Here is a 22,521-nt window from a genome sequence, read left to right as displayed (position 1 = left end):
GAAGTGTTGGGAGCTGGGGGGGGGGGAGGTGGGAACACACTATTACTCTAGTGGATTGTGGGGAAGAGCTCCGGGTGTTACATGTTACACGAATGCGGGGGCCCGAGGGGTTCGGGGAGAGGAGACACTCTCCACACCCCAGACTCCAGACTCCAGAGTGCCGGAGTCCAGAGTGCCAGAGTCCAGAGTGGCTCCAAATTACATCACGCACGCAGTGTCGCAGCAACTATGGTGTTGGTGGTGCAGTGCACACCGCTCAATATCATTCATCATCGCGTTGTCGTATCACAAAATTACAAAGCCTCCCCCGTTCTCTACCCCCTACCCCACCCCACCCCACCCCCACCCCCACCCGCACCCCTCACCCCTCCCATCCTCGAAGTTTCCTAAGCCCCCCCCTCGCGCTTTGCATACTCCTCCTCAATCCTCTCTTCATAGAGCTTATCGGCGGCGGCACGCTCGTCTACCGTCTGCTCGCGGCGCTCAATGCTCATCCTACGGGCGTGGGTACGCGCAAGCTCGTCCTGTGCTGCGCGGAAGTGCGGAGACGCCGCGCTGCTGGACTGTGCTGACGGCTGCTGCTGCTGAGGAGGACTGTGCTCTTCTGGAGAGTTGGCGGTTTCGGAGGTCGACGGCTTTTCGGAGGTGAAGAGGGGGATCGGCATTGTGGTTGTAGGTGTGGTTTTTGAAGGGGGGGTGTTGCAGTTTGGGTTTTAGGTTTGAGTTTGAATGGAGGCTAGATGGATGCGGTGTGGGGAGTGTGGGGAACGAGGAGGTGAATACTGAAGGAAGGCGGATGCAACTACATATTTACATATGTTTGCGCTGCGCGGCGAGAGCCTACGGGCAGGGTTGCGCTGCTACGTCATGGGGTTCGTGGGGTTCGTGGGGTTCGTGGCGGTGCACAGTGGCGCGGATTGCTTTTGCCTGCGACATGATTGGCGACAGCGAGCCGGAAGTGCCTCGAATGGTCGGTGCGCGCAGGTATGCGGCACGACTCACGATCTGTTGGGATGTTTCGAGAGTCGAGACTTGACATGTGCGAGTGGGAGTTGGTTAGCCACAGTAGAGATGATGCTCCCCAGATGCAAATGGCGCATGCCCTACACAGCCACAATTTAGAATCCAGCGGGCGATCTACATACCAGGTACCTGGTATGTACTCTACATAGTACGGTAGTTACATACAGAAGCCGGTCCTCTGTGGAATCTAGATCTCTCGATGACTCGATGACTCGGTGCCAAGGGTGAAGTTCTCAACGGTACTCTAGCCACTGCCCAACACCGCCACACCGCCACACCAGGATATCTAGTGTTCGACACACGGGGGTATGACTGCACTCCAGTCTCCAGTCTCCAACCGTCCAACCGCCCAACATCCTCCAGAGTCCAGAATTCAAATGCCTGCCACGCGATGTGTACTATCTTTATACGTGGCTAACGCACCTGCCAGGCTGCCAGCGGCCAAACCCTACGTATGTCACTACTTGGTAAGTACCATCATTCGCGGACCCAAATTCCCAATACCACGGCAATCCCCCTCCCCACAGCTGCCACTGGGGCCCAGGAACCCGGTCGATACATTCCGCTGTTCGTCCCGGTCCCAGAATTGCTAGCTTGAGCAGAGATCTGCATGTTCCAGTCTTTACATGAGATGGAGTACTTGCCGTAGTATGTTGAAGGGGTTATGTATGGTGCCGATGCCTACAAGGGCTCTGGAACGGCGCAATCAACCGCACCGCCACGGAAAATACAACCATGGTCGTCGTTCTCCCTTCAACCTGTGAGATCTGCTCAAGTACGATGCCATAAGGATATATGTAAGTCGTTGTTCGTGTGCCCCCAAGTCATCGCAGAACTCTTCAAGATACAACAGAGAGCGAAACTCAACCAGCCACACTATGTACACATCTCGGAAAGAGAGCCGTAAGCTAAAACGTGCTCCTAGGAGGTAACTATCCGCGACCTGTCCAAGTATGTACAGACATCTTTCGCCGACCAATGCATTCAGATGAGCGGCAGCCGCCTGGCACTCCGCACGCAACGCACCTGTACATAAGCGTTGGATGACACTACGGTATCTATCATCGGCGAGCTGGCGTGTCTGCCGGTTCTGTCCGATTTGATTGGTAGGCTGGTAGCGGAGAATTTACATATGTACGGCCGCTACCTTTTCCTGGTGGAAAACTACCGTGACGTGACAGGTAAGATACTAAGATGGAGACAAAGATCCGAAAACGTACTGTCTTTATTGCGGGCCGCGGTTGGTTTGATGGGTGATTGTCCGCGCCGTGCAACAGTGCTTTCGGGAGCCATGGAGCGCCTCAACCGTTGCGTTTCAACTGGGTAAAATACGGTAACTGGCTACAACTTCCGGAACTAGCTGACTGTAAAATATAATCAAGTATGTAAAAGAAAAGGCAACCCTCTCAGCGTGGTAACTACGGGATGGGCGACTGCCATGGTCGTCTTCTTCATGAGGGTAGAACTTATAGAAGGACTGGCTGCTCCACGGACAAGCACTGCGGACTAATCGGGCTGTTTCTGTGGGTATCGGGCACCGGTATCATGCACATAAGCTACATTTTATCTTTTACTTCCTATTCGAACGACCATCCGACCGTTGTGCGCGAAAAAAAAAGCAAAAAACAGCGGGGGTACCTAGCGGTTTTACGGTATCCAGATGCTCATCTATATGATACTCTAGTTTCTCTGCTACATATGTGAAGATTTATCGCCATCATTGGTCACAGCCTTCGGCACCGCCACTTGGTGTGGCTTCGTTCACCCGGCAGATCGGGTCGACGAGGGTGCGCGCCCTGCGGGAGATGAGCTCAGCGTACATACATCTTACGGTCCCCTTCCCGAAGAACGGGGGTGGAGGGGGTGGGTTTTTTTTGACAACGTATCGTGCATACATCCATCCTGCAAGGACGTCGAATCAGAGAAGTCCACGAAAACGGAGGGAGGAAGGAGGTGTAACTTTCCTGTACGTACTTTGCCGTCGACGCCGCCGTGCGTGTGGAATTCGCGCAGTGCACATCGCGTTCCCGGCTCTGCCATCGTCAATTCTGCCCCCCTCTCTTCAGACTTTTCACCACACCCACCACTTGCTCACAGCTCAATTGATCGCTGACGATGATGGCGTTGCTAGAGAGCTTCCGGTTTCGAGCACTATTGCTTGCTTGATGGCTTGCGGTGAGTTACGGGACTTGTATGGCAGCTAACTTAACTAGAGTTACCGACGCGGGCTAAACTAGCACGTACATCGTCGCCCAAGTCACGCCCCGCAGTTCCGCACGCCGGCATTCCCACGCCCAGCTACATACCTAGTAAGCGGCCTACATACACAGCATCACGTCCGCGCCCGCCCGCGGTGCCACCAACCTTCTTCCTCATCGCCTCGCCTCGTCTCGTCTTGCACATCCCATCTCCTCCCCCCTCAGGCTGCCAGCGCATCACATCACACCTTCTCAGCTGCGCGTCCCCGCTTGAAGCCTGCTTGCTCAATCGCCCATCGCGGAGCGATAGTCCGCTACTTACGCACCTCCTCAACGCGTTTTGCAAGATTGACTCCTCTCCTGCCCCCCGCCGGTGCATTCGAGATACACTCTCTTGCTGTCGTGTCGTCTTTTGTTTGGTCCGGACGACTGTGGCCTCGACAAGGGGATAGCTAGGAGAGGGTGTGAGGGGAGGGAGGGGAGGTGTGCAAAGGAAACAATTCCATCCAGGAGGAGGTGGGAAGAGAGGAGGGGCATTGAGTGTGAAGTGTGCGGGGGAAGAGGAAGGGAGGAAGGGAGGGGAAGGGGGATACGAGGAGGATCGCTCTTTTGCTATATCAAGGACGGAATCCTGCTCTGAAGACAGCAGCAAGCTCGACATCCACTTCTTTATCGAACAGACAGAACCCCTTATACTCTTATACTCTTACTACACTCCCACTTCCACATCACTTAACATCTTTTATACACACCCCACTTTAAGCTCCAATGGCCACTGCAAGACTCATCAAAGACGACCAGCTCCTTCGCAAGGACCGCTACAAGCGTGCTGGTCCGTCCGTCCCCGCAGAATTAGTTCCTTCGTCCCGCTAACCCCCCGCGTAGATGAAGCCCGTGGCGCCCTCACGCGTGAGCTGCACACACTCGGCTCGACGGTTGATCTCGAGCTGCGGGAGCGCATGACTACCATCCACTCTAACGCCGCCGCGTTGGATAACCAATCCAAGAGTCTGCGGAATAAGACTACGCAGCTGGCGAAGACGACCAAGCAGTGGAGCGGAATGGCGGATGGCGCCAGGGGGAAGCTGAAGGTATGTTCCCAATGTTGATTTCTAGCCATGGGAACGCAGGCTGATGATCATGGTAGGAGATCGGTGATATCCAGAATTGGGCAGAGATGATAGAGCACGATCTCCTGCTCATCGAGGAGACGCTCAGGATCGTGCACGAGGAGGACTACGACGAGAGCAGTGGGAGCGGCACCGCTACCTTCTGATCGTTTCCTTCTCAATCACAAAAGTGCTACGTACGATGTTCACGAGTTCACGACCTGGGTGGGATATGTCCTTTTGCACTACGTTTCTTTCTTTTCTGTTTCTTGTACATTCTTGTGTGTAGTGGGGATATGGTCTTTGATACTGGGAATTTATAATCTTTCACATCCACCGCGACCACCAGATGACGTCGGAAATTTCCTTCTTTGGCAAATTCGGCGATTGGCTCGCTTGTTTAGGCTGCGGTAGGTGTTCCGTGTAGATGAGCTGCTGCTTCTTCTATCCATCCCCAGAAGAAGGAGGTGGGTGGGTGGATGTGGATGGGTGTCTTGTGTGGGTGGGGCGATGGAGCACGAGGCGAGGTCTGCTGGCCGTAGGGCTGAGTGGCTGAACCGGTGTACGCCACAGCGACGTGAGGCGTCGCCGTATGGCTGCGAGGACTGGGTGATGGGCTTCGATGTTTGCTTGCAGCTGTGGCTTGCCTTCGTTCCCGTCCGCTCCACGTTTCCTCATGTGCCCACCCCCGGGTAGGTAGATGATGAACTGGATATCCGATACGTAGTACCGCTCTCCTTTCCCATACACGATCCGACTATACTTTCCAGATATAGGCTGTTCTTTTTTTTGTGGGACATCACTCACTCGTCCAGTTTGGTTTGCTGCGTGGGCGGTAGCTACTTCGAACCACTCTTGATGAAGCACGCTGCTTCCTCCCCCTTCCAACAACGACCACCCACCCTCCCACCCACTGCAATAACACCGACTGCAGCTTCCCGTCCCCGCAGAACCAGCGACACACACACAATCTTCACTTTCATCCCAGCATCCCTCGCTCTCTCTATCTCTATCTCTCGCTTTCACTCACTCTCTCTCCTCCGCAAGCAAGCAAACATGGACGAAGTCAACTTCGAAGACCTCAACGTCGTGGATGTTTTCGAGCTCCCGGGGATCACCATCAGCGAGCGTCTAACTGCGTGTTTTCTCGCCACGGCGGAGATGTCGGAGGCCCTAGAGAACAGCGAATCCATGACGACGAAGGTCAAGAAGAAGCTTAGCAAGGGGATGGCGATCGTCGAAGAGCAGGTTTGTCCCCCTCTCTTTCTCTGTCTCGCCCGCGTCCGTGTGAATGGTGAATGGTGTATGGGAGAGTGAGCAGCTGATCTGATGTGGGAGAGTGGTAGACGGCAGAGATGACGATGAGTATCGACGTGCTCACTATGCTGGCCGATTCGTACATCGATGAGTACCAGAGCTTCTGTGAGAAGGTGCAGGATCCGCCGACGGACGAGTTGGCTCGCGTGATTGTGTACAGTGACGAGGAGCTGGGGTATGAAATGCTTCTGCTTATTTTGCTGCTGTTTCCTCCGGAGTTTGCTGATACAGAGCATAGTGCTCTCATCCGCCACTTGGTCCCCGCCTTCCGCACACCGTCATCGCTCCTGAAGACGCTACAATCGTGGACGGTACAGTTCTCCGCCGCCCAGCAAACGCACCCGCACCTGTACACGACCTACCACAACCTGCTCACCAGCCTCACCACGCTCTCCGAAGAATACGTACACTTCACCAAGTCCATATCCCTCGCGATCTCGCACCTCCACCCGCTCTGCGCCACCTTCATAAGCCGCGTGCGTCGCACCCCTACCATCCACAAAGCTCTCCGCATCGGCTGCGCACTCTGGCGGTCGCTCGCCACGTCCTTCACGAAAGCAAAGATGAACCTGTATGCGGCACACATGCAAGCACTGCTGCAGCTCAACGCCGACGGCCTGACGCGGATCGAAATCGGGGCCATATACGTCATGCTCGTGCCGATTACGTTGGTCATGAGGATGATGTGTTTGGAGGGCGACGCTTTCAGGGATATCTTGGTTGTCATGGGCTGTGTGCGCTATGTTGGCAGGAGAGCGGAAAGGATCAGGAAGCTGAGGGAATGGTGTCATGAAAGGGTCTTCGATGATGGGTTTGTCGAGGTCGAGGTGAGGCAGAAGGTGAAAGTGAAGGTGGAGACGGAGACGGAGACGGAGATGTCGGATGAACTGCCGGTTCCCTCCTCCACCACCACGCCAGAGACGAAGGCGCCTGCTGAAGCTACCATCACCACCACCGCCACCGAGGAGTCTTCCAAAAAGAAGAAGAAGAAGAAGAAGAAGAGCAAGCGCGGGTTTGTGGAGGTGGAAGTGAAGGAGCAAGTGGAGGTGGAGACGGAGACGGAGATGTCCGATGAACTGCCGATTCCCTCCACCACCACGCTGGAGACGAAGGCCCCTGCCGAAGATACCATCCCCGCTACCGAGGAGTCGTCGAAAAAAAAGAAGAAGAAGAAGAAGAACAAGCGCGGGTTCGTGGAAGTGAAGGAGAAAGTGGAGGTGGAAGTGAAGGAGGAGGTGGAGGTGAAGACGGAGGTAGACAAGTCCGATGAACTCCCGATTCCCTCCACCACCACGCCAGAGACGAAGGCGCCTGCCGAAGCTACCATCACCGCCACCGAGGGGTCGTCCAAAAAGAAGAAGAATAAGCGCAAATCGAAGAAGCAGGCGTCACCACCACCACCTGATGACGGTGAAGCGGCGACTGTCGACGACAAGAACGAGGACGAAGACGAGGACGAAGCAGTGAACGTTGAGGGAACTCAACCCCTCGAGCACGGGAATGAACGTGTGGACGACAAGGACGAGGACAAGGACGAAGTCGTGAACATTGAGGGGACTCAAACCCCCAAGCACGGGAATGGATGTGTGGACGGAGACTTGAATGTATAGCATAGAGCTGCCGTCTCCTCTCCATATGTTGGGAATACATGTGTACGTACCAGTGGGGGGTTTAATATCTGAACTACTAGAATTGAAGCGAAAGCGCTGTTAACAAAACCTCCCGTACACCCTCTCCCCACACTACGCCTTCTTCTCCTCCTCCTTCCCCCGTCCCTCAGCAGCCTCGATCCGCGCCTTTGCGTTATGTAGCTTGACCTCCTCCTCCTTCCGTTTCTCGGTGCCAATGGCATTAACATCCTCGCCCCTGCGTGACCACCTTAGCCCACTACCCCACCCCCAGATCTCCCAGTACACCCCCGACCATCCCATACCACAGAAGGGTCAGAAGGGAAGCGGGGGACGAGGCGGCTTACGCTTCCTGCAACCGCGCCAACCGCGCCTCGATCAGCATCGGCTTAAAGATGTACACGCCGTTCATCACGCCGAAGAGTATCGCTAGGCCGACGGGGAAGGCGGCGCCGCGCATTGTGGTTGTTCGTCTTCGGTGGGTTTAGAGGGTGTGTGAGGGTGCGGTAGCAGTTAGTAATTGCGGGAGGCGAGGGTGGATCGTGGTGGCCGGGGGAGGGGCGAGGGTGGTGGTCGTGGTCGTGGTTGTGGTGGAGGAGAGATGCGGACGCGAGACTTGGCGGCGGTATGTAGGCGGTGGTGGGGTTACATACTGCGGTGGGTGCGGCGCCGGAAGAATTTTTTTCCGCGGTTGGTGCACTTGTGCATGTGCATGTGCTTGTGATCCGACTTTCCTTCGTGTAGGTACTCTACACACTATTTTTCCGGGGAGGGTACGTAAGAAATGCTGCATGCAAGTCGTATGTACATGATGCTTTGCTTCGGCGTTTCTCTGATTTGGGTATTCTCTGAGGGGCGATTGTGCAACTGAACCGGATGAACCAGATGAAGCTTCGCTCTCCTCTGGCAAGTGATGAAGCCGGAATCACAGTAGGTACTTGGTAGGTACACGGGCACCAGTCATCGTCACTCCACATCTAGAGTAGTGGAAAATTATCCTACATCTCACCATTCCCATCGTGGTTGTAACATCTAGCGAAGACCCCAATATTTGCGCTGAAACCGAACCATCAAAACCCCCACGCCCAAGCAAAACGCAAAGCTCAAAACGCAAAACCTATCTACCTATAAAGCAACCTCCAGCCTCACCTTTCCAACAATACTACAGGTCACCGTCCACAGCCGGCTCACCTGCCAGCCCATTCGTGAGCCCCTGCATTCTCCTGCCCATCAGATCATCCTCACTGCCCAGGCTGACGACACTCCCCCTCCTCTTACCGCGTCCCCTAGGCAGCCTCTTATTCCTATTCCTGCCCCTGCCCTTCCCCTCGACCTTCACGCCGCCCAATCCCCCACCAATCTCCAACGGGCGATCCTCATCGGACGTGTACGTCGTAATATACCCTGCGAGGCCCGGATGCTCCTCATCGGACTCGACGTCGAGCTTCGCCTCCTCGCCGGGAACGTCCTCAAGTATACGATTCAGCCAGACGGCGCACTTCCTCAGCTCCCTTCTCGCCTGCGGGAACAGCGCGGCCATCTGCAAGAAGCCATGGGAGATGCCCTGGATCAGCGAGACCTCGACGGCGTCGCCGCGCTCGGTTTGTGCCGTCGGCTTCAGGCCGAGGTTGCGGCGGTGCTGCCGTGCAGCTTGCTTTGCGGCGCGGATGCGCCCTGCGAAGATCAGCGTGTCGTCGACGAGCGGGTCGCGCTCGCCCGTCAGGAAGTAGACTGGTGGGAAGCGCGCGAGTAGTGATTCTGGCGCGACGATGGGAGATAGGAAGAAGTCCGTTTGAAAGTCCGGGCGGTGCGGGCCGATATATAGGATCACCATTGCGCGCATCATCTCCGGCGTCAGGATACGGTCGTTGAAGTACGAGAGGCGGCTGGTCATTGCGAGGCGCGTTGAGTACTCTGCTGCTGTTGCTGCTGCTGCTGTCTGCAGCGAGGGCGGGGAGGGGTGCGGGGACGGGTGCCGCGACGTCCCGGACGCTTTCTCGTAGTACTCGCTTTTTTTGCGGACGACGTTCCGGTTCGTGTCCATGGTGCTCCGCTGCCGGATTAGCTTCAATTGCTCGTCGGACATCCACGAGGACATGTTGAGGTCCAGGCTGGGATAGATCAGGATCACGCCCTCGGGCAGCGGGAGCCCCTTCCACCCTGCCTCCATCAGGTAGCCAGTACTCGACGTTGACGCGGCGTTGAGGATCATCAGTACGGTCGCAGCTGTGAAGTTCCCGCCAGCGGAGTCACCAGTCAACGCGATCTTGGGAATTACGTCCCCGCTCAGCCCGACGCACCGTCCACGCGTGGTGATGATGGAGTGGTAGGCGTCGTAGCATTCATTGAGCGCGTACGGATACGGGTACTCGGGTGCCTTCTTGTAATCGATGGAGATCACCGGCACACCCGGACACAGCCGGGCCCATGTGAGCAGCTTGTCGTCGTGATGGCGAGGCGACATAGCTACGAACCCGCCACCGGGGAAGTCTAGGATTACTTTTTTGCAGGAACGAAGCTGTTCCCGTGTTCCTTCGTAGTAAAGCCATGCGTCCACCGGGACCGAATAGACGGACTCCTTTGGGCGGGGAATGCGCAGGGGACGAGGGGCGAACTTATTGTGTGGTGGGTGCAGCAAATTGCTGAGAAAGCGCAGATATGGCGTCATCGGTTTCTCCCAGGAGACGCGGAGGTGGTCGACTGTTATCGTTGCTCTGACTCGGCGCACCTGTCCGCCATTAGTATTACCTCTCCCATCTCTCCGCCTCCTGGCGCACAAAAACACACCTTCTCATCCGCCCTCTCGGCGGCAAACAAGTAATACACACTAAACACCATGGAGCAGGCATCCCTCAACCACTTCCGGCGAATCCTCATGGCCGTCCAAAAGCCGGCATCCAGCGCCGTCATCACCCACGTAGCTCGGAAGTAGCTCCTCGTGTACAGATTCGCCAACGGCTCCGGACTCTCCAAGTTGAGCAACTTGGCAAAATTCCGCGTGACATAGAGGTACAGCAACGTGAGTGTGACGGTTTGGAACGGTGTTAGGCGCTTGGACATGATTTTAGAGAGGTGTCGGAGCAATAGTATGGGCGGCCCGTGGGGGTTGCCGCGGAGCAGGTAGAGTGACCAGAATAGCAGGACGGCGAGGACTTGGTATTTGCGGAATTGGAGGGAGGGACGCCCCAGGACGTGGTCTGTGACTTATTAGTATGGCACCTGTGAGGCGGGAGTGGTGGCTTGCCGATCATGATGGATTATAATTCTAGTGGGGGTCGGCAGGATAGCCAAGAGAGAGAGCAGGAGAAGTCCGTTTCTGTGAGATGGACCGCGAGTGTCTATGGTTTGGAGGGTGGAAGAGAATAGGGGAAACAAGAGGTTAGAATTGGCGGTAAAGCGCTATATTACCAGCGGTAGTATCATATTTGTTCGGGCGAAATCTGACAAGTACAGTACGGCCGACGTGGGGCATTGGCCAGGTAGAGAGTACCAGGCGCGGTACATGTAGGGTAGGAAGGGATCATTCACTTCATATAGGTAGCCCAACTCCTCCAATCTCACTATCCCGCATTTACAAGGGCTTGTGATGCTCGTGATGCGTGTAGGTGGCATGTGTGGGGGGTGGAGGGCATTGTTCGTGAATGTCTGTCTGACAGCATGTGAAAGCGCCCAATACTAGTAGCTATCACATGCCCAATCCCAAGATCGGTGACGGTGACGCCAGGGCGGAGTTCCGAAGTCCTGGACCCTGCAGATGCGCCCGTGTAACGGTGCCGGTATGACGACAGATCTCGGACGGAGCTGGCTGTAAGCGGCCTGGCGCGATCAGGTGGCGGGGCGCGTTTCCGCCCCACACTCCACGCTTCGGCTGCCACTGTGCCGGCCGGCCGGATCCGCGGGGATTTGGGGCTTGCGCACGGCCTGATCACTGGTTTTCACTCGTTCGGTCCGATATTTCCTGCCGAGGACGGAACTTGCAACGAACTGGCTCGGTCAACGGTGTACGTGTTCGCCACGATCTAGGTATTCAGGTCGAATGCAATTATGAGTAAACAAAACAAGAAAAGAATTGACCCGGTCAGCAGAAGATGCTGTGAACATCACTATGGTCTAGGTGGATAGGCTACATGCGATTTCGGAAGAAACTTTAAAGAAAGGAAAGGAAGGGGGAAAAGCACGGAACTCTAGTTACTATAATTTACAGAACCGGCGACCACTACTGTCCATTTATATCACATACATAGCACTCTTGATCGAATGTCTGAGCTCGCATTTGTGCGGCTTTCTCAGTGATAAAACTGGAACCGAACCGGAGCACCCATGCTCTGTGCCTTCCACTGGAGATGTATATCCCAGCAAGAGAATGGCCAGAGCCCCTCTGAATGGATCAAGCTGGAGTAGTCCGGGGCGAGACTCGGCTCTTGGGATCCGCTTCACTAGACGGCTAGACGCCGAGTGATGGGGGAGTGTGGGCGATGTACCTGAATATGTATCTAGGCGTATCGGGAGATGCACCCGTTTGGCAGTAATGGATACATATATCTTACTGTAGCAAACGTTACTTGTTTTGAATATGAGAAAAATTGATTCGGTGACGAGTACTATCTAGACGTGCGAGGCCACGGCGACCGCGATGGTAGCCACCACTACCAGTACAGCTGCAGTCAGATCAATCGAGACAGTGAGTTCATTTTCTGCAACACATACAGATGAATTTATCACCTGCATGTCCGACTACTCGAGACGAGATCAATTGAGTCCATTATTCATCACAAGCCTCTTCAAAATGTATGAATATTAGAGTGAGGCCTAGTAGACCCACAACGTCGAAGTTTAACCTTGTTTTTGAGTTGAAAAACACAGTTGTGAGTATTTTAGATTGCTATGGTGAGTAATTCGAAATCTGCTAGGGTTCGCGGGCTCACACGCGTTCTAGCGCGCGTCGCGTCTTCCTGGTCTGTTCTGCACTTTCTCTCCGTCCTTCAACGTCCAATAGCCGAACACCGAACATCCCCCACGACGTTGTGGAATGACGACCTGGAAAGAACGCGGTTACGTTCCTGCTTCGGACGGAGAGGACTCGGAAGAAGAATTGGAGACGCAGGAAGAAGTGCGATTGCCTACGCAGCAAGAAAATCCCGTCGCGTCACCCGAACCCGGACGACCCGAAGTTCTGCGCGAATGTGGCGACATACAGAAACTCGACGGAAAACCGACCTCGGATGCTCTGCCAGCCTTACCAGTGCCGGACGATGAGATTGTGGACCCTGGTGTTGCACAGGAGAAGGATGTTGGGACGGACCGACCCATTGGGCTTGCCAAGCGCGGGGAGGAGAAGAGGGGTTATGTCCCGGATGATGAATCAATGGATATGGACGAGGTCATGTTGGTTGCCGAAAAGCCCAGTGGTGCCGCCCAGGGGATTCCTACAGAAAATCCTGCAGTTACACATACGGATAATGCGGCTACAAATCAACGGATCGATGAAGACGGCGACGGTAGAGTTGCGGGGTTACAGGTATGCGTGCAGCCTGCGTAGGCCTCCTAGGTGTGGAATTAATTGTGATAGAATTTCAATGTTGGTCAACGAACTCGAACTCGAACTCCGAACCGAACGGCTGACGACAGCAACCGGTTCAGCTCTCCGGACCCTATTACCGGTGAACCGCAACTGCGATCTCAAAGTACTCCTCCACGAGTGCCCAAGCCTTCGCATGTAGCCCGACATACTACTCCTCCCCAGATCCCTCACGCCACTCCGGTAGAACCATCGTCGGCTACATCCTCCCCTCTGTCGTCGGTTCCTCCATCACCCATCCGAACCGTTACTCCACCTTCATCTATACACCCAGCATCCCGGTTGGGTCCTCCTCCACCGATAAATGGCTTCCAGGTGGTCGTAAACAATGGGACGCTGTTACCAAGCTCTCCGATCCTCTCTACGGCGCCCGCGATAGAAGAGACGTCACCGTTTTTCCAGCGGAGTTTACGCCAGAGGAAGCCGATCCAGGTACATCCATACATACTGGAAGATGCCAGATACAAGCAGCAGATGAAAGCAAAGGGGGTACAGCCGATTCGGATACGACAGGAAGAATCGCCGCGGGGGACTACTGGGGGGGACAAGGATTCGCAAGACACGGAATATGTTGCACCTCCATCGCCAGAGGCCCGCCCTCCGAAGGAACCACGTACAAAAGGGTCTTCGGTCGATGGTGGAGTACGAAATGAGTTTGCAGATGCTGTACGCCGCCCAGAACCTCAACATATCAGGCAGGTTTCCAAGGATGGCTCTAAGAGGCGTAAAATTCAACATACGTATGGACGGAAGCCCTCTAATTTGAATTCCTCGGCCTCAGGCCCGTCAAGGACAAATCAGGGCCGCCCGTCGCTCACACGAACTTCGGAAGCTGAAATATATGATCTCCCCAATTTCCGTGATTCCCCGTCCCCACCAAGTAGACCGCCACTGCGACGGCGTACCTCAAATACTGCGCTTCCATCACCCGCTGTAATATCAGAACCGAGAATGACCAAGGACGAGATGGCCGCGTTGCTTCGCTATGATTTTTCTTCAGATTCAGACCTGGATGCAACACCGAAGCCCCCGGCAGCTGTGGGGAATCCCAGGAGCCGAGCCATTTCGATATCCTCCAATGAATCTTCTCGGCGTCGCAGAGACTCACTTGGCAGTCAGAACACTGGCGGCTCGGAGAGTGATTTAGCTGCTGAGGACTCTAGCCAGGAGAAGGGGGGCGGTGGGAAGACGGTGAAATGGTTCAAGAAACGAGGGACGCGTGGGGTCCTACCGGCCTCTTATATTAGGTTCACCGAAGGATCGAAGCCCGAATCTCGAAGGCCCGAGAAAACAGTGATTTCTCTACCGCCAGATGAACGGCGTCCTGGTATTGCAAGAGCGAAAATATCCAGTAGACCTCGGGAGCCAATACAGGATTCGTTTCTGGACGATGCCGGCGGCAGCGATTCCAGTGACGATATGGTACTGTTTGCATCTGGGCCTGTGAAGAAGCGGCAAGCCAAACAGCCGACTTCATCGGGTCATCAAAGGCAGATCGTTCTTATTGACGACGACGGCGATATTCCTGAGGATAATCGGATAGATTATGGCTTGCCCGCAAGGAGACGCGAAGCGACTGCTACCAAGTCGAGACGCAAAGCAGGCACCACCGGACATGGTCGAACCGCTACTGGCCAAGGTCCGAGACGTCAAGGTTCTACGGCCCTAAGAAAGCGGAACCCAAGAAACCCATCTGGACCTAAACTCAGTGTTGTTGACGCTGCCGCTCACCTCCGACAATCCGGGAATGGATCGACACCAAGGTTTCTCAAAGTGGCTGCGAGAAGCGCCCTCGCTCGGAAGGACAAGGGGAGACAGAGTCCAGCGAGAAAGCTCTTCGTTTTGGATACCGCGGAAGATACGAGGGAAGTCCAAGCTGTCCTGAGGAACTGGTGGGAAGGCACATTGCCTTTCGGAAGGCGCGATCCACCGCCTCGGCATGACAGTCCACCACTTCCTACTCAAGGGAGACTTGCCTCTCCTCCGAGGTTTGAAGACGAACAACAGCCGAAACCCAAACGTCGGGTTCCGACATTTTCTCGCGCAGCCAAACCCCGACAAACATCTCTTCTTCATCACGATTTCCAAAAGCAGCCGCAGTCAGGACGGGCACAACCAAACAAGCCTCGATCAGTGCGACCTCTTGCAGTTGTTTCTTCACAAAAAGGCTATGTCACTCATCGCCCGGCGTTCGCACCGCAGTTTGCTCAGTTTGAGCGGGATGTACCTTCAACACGGCAACCGTCTAGACAACACCCTACATCGCTGGCAATTGAGAATGTTATCCAGAACATCCATCAGCAACGGACCCAACAACGGGCGTCTCGTGACTTACAGGCATCTAGTGTCCGCAAGGCCGGCCAGTCGCTTGCGAAGGCAAATGCCCTGGCACTACAGACCCCGCCGCCATCCTCCGCGCCCACGGCTCAACCAAGTCCAGCTCCTCGCAGACCAGCACCACGGCGCAAGAAGATCACCCCTCGACGGATCGATGCAGATACCATTGAGCGTCGACAGCCGCCGTCGCAAGACCTGATTGTGGATGACGGTGATCTGTTTGAACCAATGATTGTTGAGGACCAGGTTGTAAAAGATTGCCTCTCTGGTCTGCTGCCTTTTGGTTCGAAATATTCGTTGAATTTCGATACTGCATCTCTGAAGGATGGAACAATATTTAATTCGTCAACCTTCATTGGGAAAGGGTGTTTGACGCTGGCGCTGCACACACAATGCCCTCGGACATCCGCTCCTCGTGAACGAGAATGCTGCTTTTTTGGAGATACGACACTTTACTGGGGCATTTACGATGATACAGTCGCAACGGAATTCGAGAAGGTGCTTGGAATGATCGGCGATGCTGCTGAGAAGCAATTGGGTAGGTCCGATGCCGACGTGATGGTTGAGACTGAAGCAGGCGTAATGTCTATGCCTCAAGCATACGAATTTTACTGCTACGTCGTCAAGTACATCAACAAAACGTTGTCCTTCCATGATCCACTCGATGCAGTGTCATTCGCTCAACGCTTCCTACAATCCATCAAAAATTGCTGTTCCAGACTTTCATTGCCAGTCTCGGGTCCATCCGATACGACTGCGAGTTCTCATGACCATACGCGACTAGTTCTCCAGGCCAATACATTCCTCCTTGTGATTGCATTCCAGATCTTTCGGCTCTTTTCACACGACGTGGACACGCAAGAGCAGTTGGAGCTAGCCAACACTCTTCGGAAGATTGGACGAGAGTTATTGAGCAGATTGCTTCGATGCGGGATTGATCGCATTCGGGCGTGCTATGAGGACCAGCGGCGACGAATCCAGTTCGAGCGAGGCATCACGAGCGATCACTATATCGTTGAGCTGTGGGTACTGGTAATTCATATTCTGGACAATGTCAGCGTCGCGGGCATATCGTTCTGGAACATTTTGAATGAAGAATTGCATATGCAAAGAGTCGAGAGCTCAGTCGACGTTAGATACTTCGAACGACTCTGGCGAAGTTTGTTCACTCTGCTGCCCCTTCACCAGTTCGACGAGTTTGGAGTTAGTCGGCGTATCGATGATCACCATCCTGGCAAAGACAACTGGGCGTTGGTAAAGGTTCTTGCGGGTCGGCCGTTGAGGATATATGATTCCAACAAAGCAGGCCATTCTACGATGATCAACGATTACCTCCGGGTGATCTACGCTCGGTGTTATCATTTGATCACCAAGTGGAGTTGGATCAATCCCGATTCTATCATTCCGGTGCTCTTCGAGTTTTTCGCTAGCAATGGTCTTGCAAATCTCTCTAACGAGCAGGACAAGGGATCTCCCGATTTCTTGCTCAACCTGGACAAGAATCCTACCATCACAGTGAACGATTCTGACTGCTGCTTCCACTTACTACTGAAGACGATAGTAGTTGGGTTACAGAGGATGAGAACCACTTCGACTTCTCGGAAAATCAATGGTTTGGTGTACCGCCTCATGCCGAATCACCGAAGACAATATCCGAAAGACGAGGCCTTGCATTTGGAGCACCTGGATGCACTCAAGAATCACCATTATCTTCTGGAAGCGCTCCATTGGGCAGCACCCCCGGATTGCAGACCGCCGCTTGATGCCATTCGATTGCTTGTGGATCCAGAGACATCTCATAGACAAGCATGCAACGTGGCGGTCAGGGCATGGACGAATCTCATAAGGTTTCAACTCCATAGCGAAGAGAGCCTTAAGCCTTTGAAACAACTAATGGAGTGGTTTGATGACCTCACGATCAAAACGCTTGGACAGCATCAGCTCGTTAGAAGCGAGGCAGAGAGGCAGTTCCGAGTTGCGCGAGAAAATCAGGATAGTAACCTATCAGAAGAAGATATGGAAGAGAATATCAGGCGAAATCAAAAGCAACTGGAGGAAATCCTCAATGATTTAGTCAAGTCACTTTGTATCGAACTGGCTACCATTCCTGGAAATATCCCTGGTGCAGTGGCTCTCTTGACTTCAGGTATGTCGTGCTACACCGTCTCTTTTAACCGAAAACTAATATCTTCTAGCGGCAACTGCCAGTATCCTCAACTCCTACACTCGTCTATCGAATAGGTTGTTACTCGAGGTTTTGGGCCTCTTGCAGCATTTCTTGAAGACGTGTAAACCTACAGATAAAGCCGAGTCATCGCATGCTCCCGTGACAGTGGTGGCGAGTGGCGACGAGGACAGTCAAGATTATGGGGATTGGTCAGGTTTCGAAGAAGTTGTCTTGCAAGATGAAACAAAGCAAGCAGCCGAGGTGAGATTCGTCTACAGAATCCCATCTACTGTACTCATGCTAATGATTGTAGCACTTCTTGACCGTTGCATACGATCCCCTTCACCGCATGCTTTCGAATTGCTTTGGTGCAGACATTCAGCCCGAGGAGACTCTACTCATGAAGATCGTGGATACATGGGCTCTCACCGCAGGTTTCTTGGTACAGTATGGCCTTAAGACCTGGGATGGCTACTTGGAGTACAGTCGCGAATCATGGTCTTCGCTGCGCGATACAGCACAGACGCGGAAATTCACTGCTTATTTCCTACCGAAGATCATACGCTCGGAGAGCGACATATATCACAGCAACAAGTCCAGCATCCTTAGCTCCTGGATGCGGTCGTTAGTCGAGCGGGAATCAATGTTGAAATTCCAGAATGAGTTCACTGCTACTTTGCTGGACTGTGACTCCGAAAACCCTCTGCTGTCGAATCCTCCCTTTGAAAAGGACTCAACTACTGGGTTGTTCAAGATATCTCCAACCGAATTTCGATCACGCCGGCTGGCACTGATATCAAGTGGGTTATCATCTCTGCCTGACGGATGAGGATGTCTCTGACTTTAATAGGTGTTCTTGAACATATGCGAGAAACTTACAAGGCAGCCTCTGGTCGGGCAGCCACAGCCCTGAAGCAGGAATATGCAGAGATGTTGCGAGCAATGATGAAGGCAATGAGGGATAACTTCGAGGTACGTTATTTACATCATAGCGGCATCGAACTCTTATTGACAAAGACAGGCGCTTCAATCATCTACAGTGGCAGGGAAATACGTCGATTTCGTTCACAAAGTAGTCGAACTCCTGTTACAATATGCTCCCGATATCGTCGAGATCGACAGGTTCTTCACCGACTCCACTGCGTTCCCTCTGCCGGCTATGGATCCGAATTACGTCGTTGGCCAGTTGAAGAAATATGTGTTCGGGCTTTCTTTTCCCGGCACACAAAAGCAGCTCAATGCTTTCTTTCAAACACTGGGAGAAAGGGCGGCACTTGGCCACGAACAAAACAACCTTGTTACTCAGCTGTCGACAGCACTTTCGGAAGATTTTGAACTGGGTGATACGGCGAAGCCAACAATGCGGGCATACTTTTTGCATGCTATATTCCCCGCATATATTGAAACCGCGTTGGAACATCCGGCCGGCTGGATCCTCGGTGTGCCAGTTCTAAGGGCCCTCTGCCAGGTGATCCAAAACCTCAAGGTTAACATAGATTCCACCAGCTACGGCAGCATACAATCCGTAATATCGATGTTCGCCACAGTTCTCGACTCCATGCGCCGCGCCGCAAGCCAGTCAATGACGACCAATGATGCTTTTTCAACTCGGCACATCATCGGGACATTATTTCTACTCCTCAAAGCGCTCACACATGCGCTCCCACTGGTTTCATGGTTCTATGAAGACGCCGACGAATCTCTTCGGGCTACAGTTAAGGACTGCAGCGACTTCTTAATCCGCTTTGCAGCGTACGCGAGGAAAATGGTGACGCGTCGACATGACGATGAAGCGCAGAGGCCGCTGGATGTCCTCGCTATGAGTGATCGCCCCCACTCTGCCTTCGAGGCGGGGAGGAAACATGCCAAGGATACGCTTCGCGCCTACCTAGCAGCAAGGTGGGTGTCCGGGGGCAATGGCACATGGTCAATCAATGACCCGGGTACCTCTGGCGGAAGACGGCCTGTGTCGTTACCGGAGTATCCCGGGGAGATGGGGACAGAGGAACAAGCGAGAGAGGAGTTTGTAAAAATGGTTGAGGAGCTCACTTGTGTGGCTGCCAGAACGCATGTTTTCGGGAGGGTGGTTAAGGAGCTTGATGTTGACGTTTGGTCTATTGAGGGTAGGGGATTGCCGTGGCGGGAGAGGGCGCACGGGAAGAGTTTGAAGTTTTTGGGAAGGCTTTTCGTTTAAATACCTCTGTACATTGCGTTTGTTTTTTGGAGTTGTGCGCTTCAGGTTACATATGGCATTTCAATAGGCGTATCGTACATTTTATACCGACTTTATACTGATGGTCTTTGATGGAAGTGAGAGATATCTTCCTGTTTTATTTCGCATGCAGCCTATCTAGACTATGGCGAACCCACGACCTCCGTTTCCTGTCCGCCCTGGCCAGTCGAGGTAAAAACCCCGGTACCGACCAGTCCGACGCGGCGCCCCTTTGATGGAAGTCCATGTACATACTCACATGTGAGCACTCGTTCGCGCACGGGCTACTGGATGATTTTAAATGAAAGGCCGCGAATCCAACGTCCATATCCCCCAAGACGAACAAAGAAAGAAATCCATAGTTCCCATAACAAACATAAGACTCTAGAGTCCTCTTGACCCATCAACATGAGCGGTTAACCATCGTGTAAAACTGTCTCCTACCTTTCATTTTTGTACCTTCGCAGTAAGCTTCAGTTTCGGTCACCATGGATCCCAAACCCCCATCTGAAAGATCGTCTCGGTCTTCCGGAAGCTCCAATTTGTCCACTTGGTCATCTCGTGGGAGTCATCATGAGAACACACCGGCCAAGCCTGCAAACGGCTTTGAATGGTATACCTCTTCGCCTCCGACTCCCACTCCTCTACGTCCACATGATGAGCGTCGTCCAACCTTTTTGACCGGTGATTCGATGGCGTCTTCACGCTCTGAGAGGATATTTCCATCACCTACCCCCAGGCCGGGCAGTGGCCACTTCCCACTTGTTCCTATTTTTGACGCCCCTCTCAACTCTGCACCCTTACGCACGGCAAATCGGTGGCCAAGTCGGGTGTATATTCCGCCTACCCCTTCGCCTGCGTCACGTTTTCCTTCTGAAAGGAGGCCCTCGGCTCCTTCTCCTACCCCTCCGCCCATACGTTCTCTTCCAAGCCCGACCAGTCGGTGGTCAAGTCTGGTGTGTTTTCCGCAGACCCCTTCGCCTGCGTCTCATATTTCTTCTGGCAGGAGGCTCTTGCCTCCTCCTTCCACTTCTCCGTCCATACATTCTTCTCCACACTCGACCAGTCGGTGGTCACGTCCGGCGTCTTTTCCGCCTACCCCTACGCCTGCGTCTCATTTTTCTTCTGGCAGGAGGCCCTCGCCTCCTCCATCTGATTCTCCGTCTATAAGTTCTCGGTGGTCAAGTCCGGTGTGTTATCCGCAGACCCCTTCGTCTGCGTCTCATTTTTCTTCTGGCAGGAGGCCCTCGCCTCCTCCATCTGATTCTCCGTCCATACCTTCTCACTATCGTTCGAGCACTACCTCCTCGAGCTCCAGCCAAACCTCCCTAACCCGTCCCCCTACAGTCTATGGCCAGACACTCCAAGATTACCGTCCGCGGCGAGGGGCAACTTTTGGTCCTTCCTCGCCACCACCTTCACCTGAACCTCCATCATTACCCACTCGCACTCGCCCGACCACTTCCTCATGTAGTCAGACTTCACCTTCACCCATTTCAACGGACACTCGTCCTTCCACACTTCCGTCTGGCGGGACTACTCTGCAGTCGAATCGATCACCCCGTCCAACATCATGGTCCCCCGGGCAGAGATACGAGGATTCCCGTCATTCTCCCCCTCCACCCTCAGGAAGAGCATCCTGGCCCCTCATCCCCCTCCCCCCTACCACCTCTCCGCAAGCCGCCCCCCTCGTTTCTCCCCGCTACCCACAGTTCGAACCCATTCCCATTCCTGTCCGCGCCTCTATCTCCAAATCCACCAGCAAAGCCTCCACTATCAGCAGCAATCCGTCAATTGCGGACGTCGCCGTCGTCGACCAGCGGAAGAAGCTAGAGACGTGGGAGCTTTACGAAGGAGTGATGAAGCTGCAACCACGGATATATGCCCTATTATTACGGCTTTCACGACGCAGGCCGCAGCGAAGGAAGAAGGGAAACCGGCACCGTTCAATCGTCCCGCCGATGCCGTGGAGTCCGCTGGACGCTTACATTCCACCGAGGCTTGGGGAAGTGGAGGACGTCTGGGGGGAAGTGCGAGAATTAGAACAAGAAGAAGAGGTGAGAACCTTGCAGAAAGAGCTATGGGCGCTGAATGGCGATCGGGTTATGGGGGTCAGTCGGGCGTGGGACTGTGAGTATAAACTTGGTGCGCTTAGGATTGTCCAAGCACGTTTGGAGGAGTGTGAAGAGCTTCTGGATGAGTGCTGGAAAAGGGTCGGGAGAGTAAGCGGGGGTGGTGCATCCTCGAAACGCTCGTAGTGGACATGAACGGGACAAAATGAAAAAAGAAATCGTCAACGACAAGATTCGAACTTGCGCGCCCGAAGGCATCCGCTGAGCTTTCCAGGTTCGGAATAGCAGGCGAACGTGTTAACCACTCCACCACGTTGACTGGTTATGTTGCAGTTTCCTTCTTAGTCTTTAGTATGGAAATTTAAAATTGGAACGTCCTAATTTGCGGACGCCCCACCAAATACCGTCACCGCCTCAGCGAACAATTCTCCAATTCATACCAAACTTGGAAAATCCGAATCTTCATCTCACAAAACACGACTTATATACCAGTTCAACAGATTATCATCAAGAGCTTGCGTAGGTAGATGTAGAATCCGGAGCGCAGTTGTCAATCGGCGCCGGCGGCCTTTGCCCAGGGTGATCAGCTACGCGATTGCGATTGCGCACCGGCTCTGGAGAACTCTCTTATATGAGGCGATAGCGGCGGCAGTAGCGGCACTACTTAGCTCGCCATCAATACCTATCATTGCCGTCACAGCAGTTGTCGCTTACCAGATCCTCATCACTACTCGCGATCAGCGCTGCGAACTGTTAAGACACGGCACGGCTGGGGTGGGGCAAAGGCAACAAGCACGGTCTATTATATATTGGCTAGAATATAGATATCGAATGGACGGTGAATCCCCCGAATACAGGGATACGGACATATCTACATATG

At 53.9% G+C, this 22,521-nt stretch overlaps 7 protein-coding genes and 1 non-coding gene across 8 annotated transcripts; 4 read left to right on the top strand and 4 right to left on the bottom strand.

Annotated features, from left to right (window-relative positions):
• Window positions 1-337: 337 nt before the first annotated feature.
• Window positions 338-839, bottom strand: BZA05DRAFT_390487 (uncharacterized protein). The gene has a single exon (XM_051482896.1). It carries the CDS (start codon window positions 663-665, stop codon window positions 387-389), a length of 279 nt encoding a protein of 92 aa, XP_051342274.1. The 5' UTR covers window positions 666-839; the 3' UTR covers window positions 338-386.
• BZA05DRAFT_390486 (uncharacterized protein) lies at window positions 840-1,248 on the top strand. Its single transcript, XM_051482895.1, has one exon. It carries the CDS (start codon window positions 868-870, stop codon window positions 1,120-1,122), a length of 255 nt encoding a protein of 84 aa, XP_051342273.1. The 5' UTR covers window positions 840-867; the 3' UTR covers window positions 1,123-1,248.
• Window positions 1,249-3,836: 2,588 nt separating this feature from the next.
• On the top strand, window positions 3,837-4,572 carry BZA05DRAFT_225351 (GCN5-like protein 1-domain-containing protein). Its single transcript, XM_051479759.1, has 3 exons — window positions 3,837-4,053; window positions 4,107-4,312; window positions 4,369-4,572. Exons 1-3 carry the CDS (start codon window positions 3,990-3,992, stop codon window positions 4,495-4,497), a joined length of 399 nt encoding a protein of 132 aa, XP_051342272.1. The 5' UTR covers window positions 3,837-3,989; the 3' UTR covers window positions 4,498-4,572.
• Window positions 4,573-5,575: 1,003 nt separating this feature from the next.
• BZA05DRAFT_225331 (uncharacterized protein) lies at window positions 5,576-7,427 on the top strand. The gene has a single exon (XM_051479758.1). It carries the CDS (start codon window positions 5,686-5,688, stop codon window positions 7,255-7,257), a length of 1,572 nt encoding a protein of 523 aa, XP_051342271.1. The 5' UTR covers window positions 5,576-5,685; the 3' UTR covers window positions 7,258-7,427.
• Window positions 7,390-7,735, bottom strand: BZA05DRAFT_442717 (uncharacterized protein; the record flags this gene model as incomplete). The annotated part of the gene is made up of 2 exons (XM_051486775.1): window positions 7,390-7,513; window positions 7,623-7,735. 2 exons carry the CDS (start codon window positions 7,733-7,735, stop codon window positions 7,390-7,392), a joined length of 237 nt encoding a protein of 78 aa, XP_051342270.1.
• Window positions 7,736-8,223: 488 nt separating this feature from the next.
• BZA05DRAFT_349655 (Alpha/Beta hydrolase protein) lies at window positions 8,224-10,885 on the bottom strand. Its single transcript, XM_051481257.1, has 3 exons — window positions 10,520-10,885; window positions 10,063-10,472; window positions 8,224-10,003 (listed from the first exon to the last, which is right to left on the bottom strand). The coding sequence occupies exons 1-3, from the start codon at window positions 10,524-10,526 to the stop codon at window positions 8,438-8,440; spliced, it is 1,983 nt and encodes a 660-aa protein (XP_051342269.1). The 5' UTR covers window positions 10,527-10,885; the 3' UTR covers window positions 8,224-8,437.
• Window positions 10,886-12,837: 1,952 nt separating this feature from the next.
• BZA05DRAFT_225304 (Mus7/MMS22 family-domain-containing protein) lies at window positions 12,838-19,672 on the top strand. The gene is made up of 5 exons (XM_051479756.1): window positions 12,838-17,336; window positions 17,386-17,618; window positions 17,671-18,157; window positions 18,208-18,329; window positions 18,379-19,672. The coding sequence occupies exons 1-5, from the start codon at window positions 13,328-13,330 to the stop codon at window positions 19,549-19,551; spliced, it is 6,024 nt and encodes a 2,007-aa protein (XP_051342268.1). The 5' UTR covers window positions 12,838-13,327; the 3' UTR covers window positions 19,552-19,672.
• A 2,188-nt stretch (window positions 19,673-21,860) lies between these two features.
• Window positions 21,861-21,960, bottom strand: BZA05DRAFT_t93. Its single transcript has one exon. It is a non-coding gene; the product is annotated as a tRNA-Ser (tRNA).
• Between the last annotated feature and the right edge of the window lie 561 nt (window positions 21,961-22,521).

Source organism: Tricharina praecox (genome assembly GCF_024521635.1).
Source record: "Tricharina praecox strain CBS 144465 chromosome Unknown BZA05scaffold_5, whole genome shotgun sequence".
Classification (NCBI taxonomy): domain Eukaryota; kingdom Fungi; phylum Ascomycota; class Pezizomycetes; order Pezizales; family Pyronemataceae; genus Tricharina; species Tricharina praecox.
This window is presented reverse-complemented; position numbering and strand designations above follow the sequence as displayed.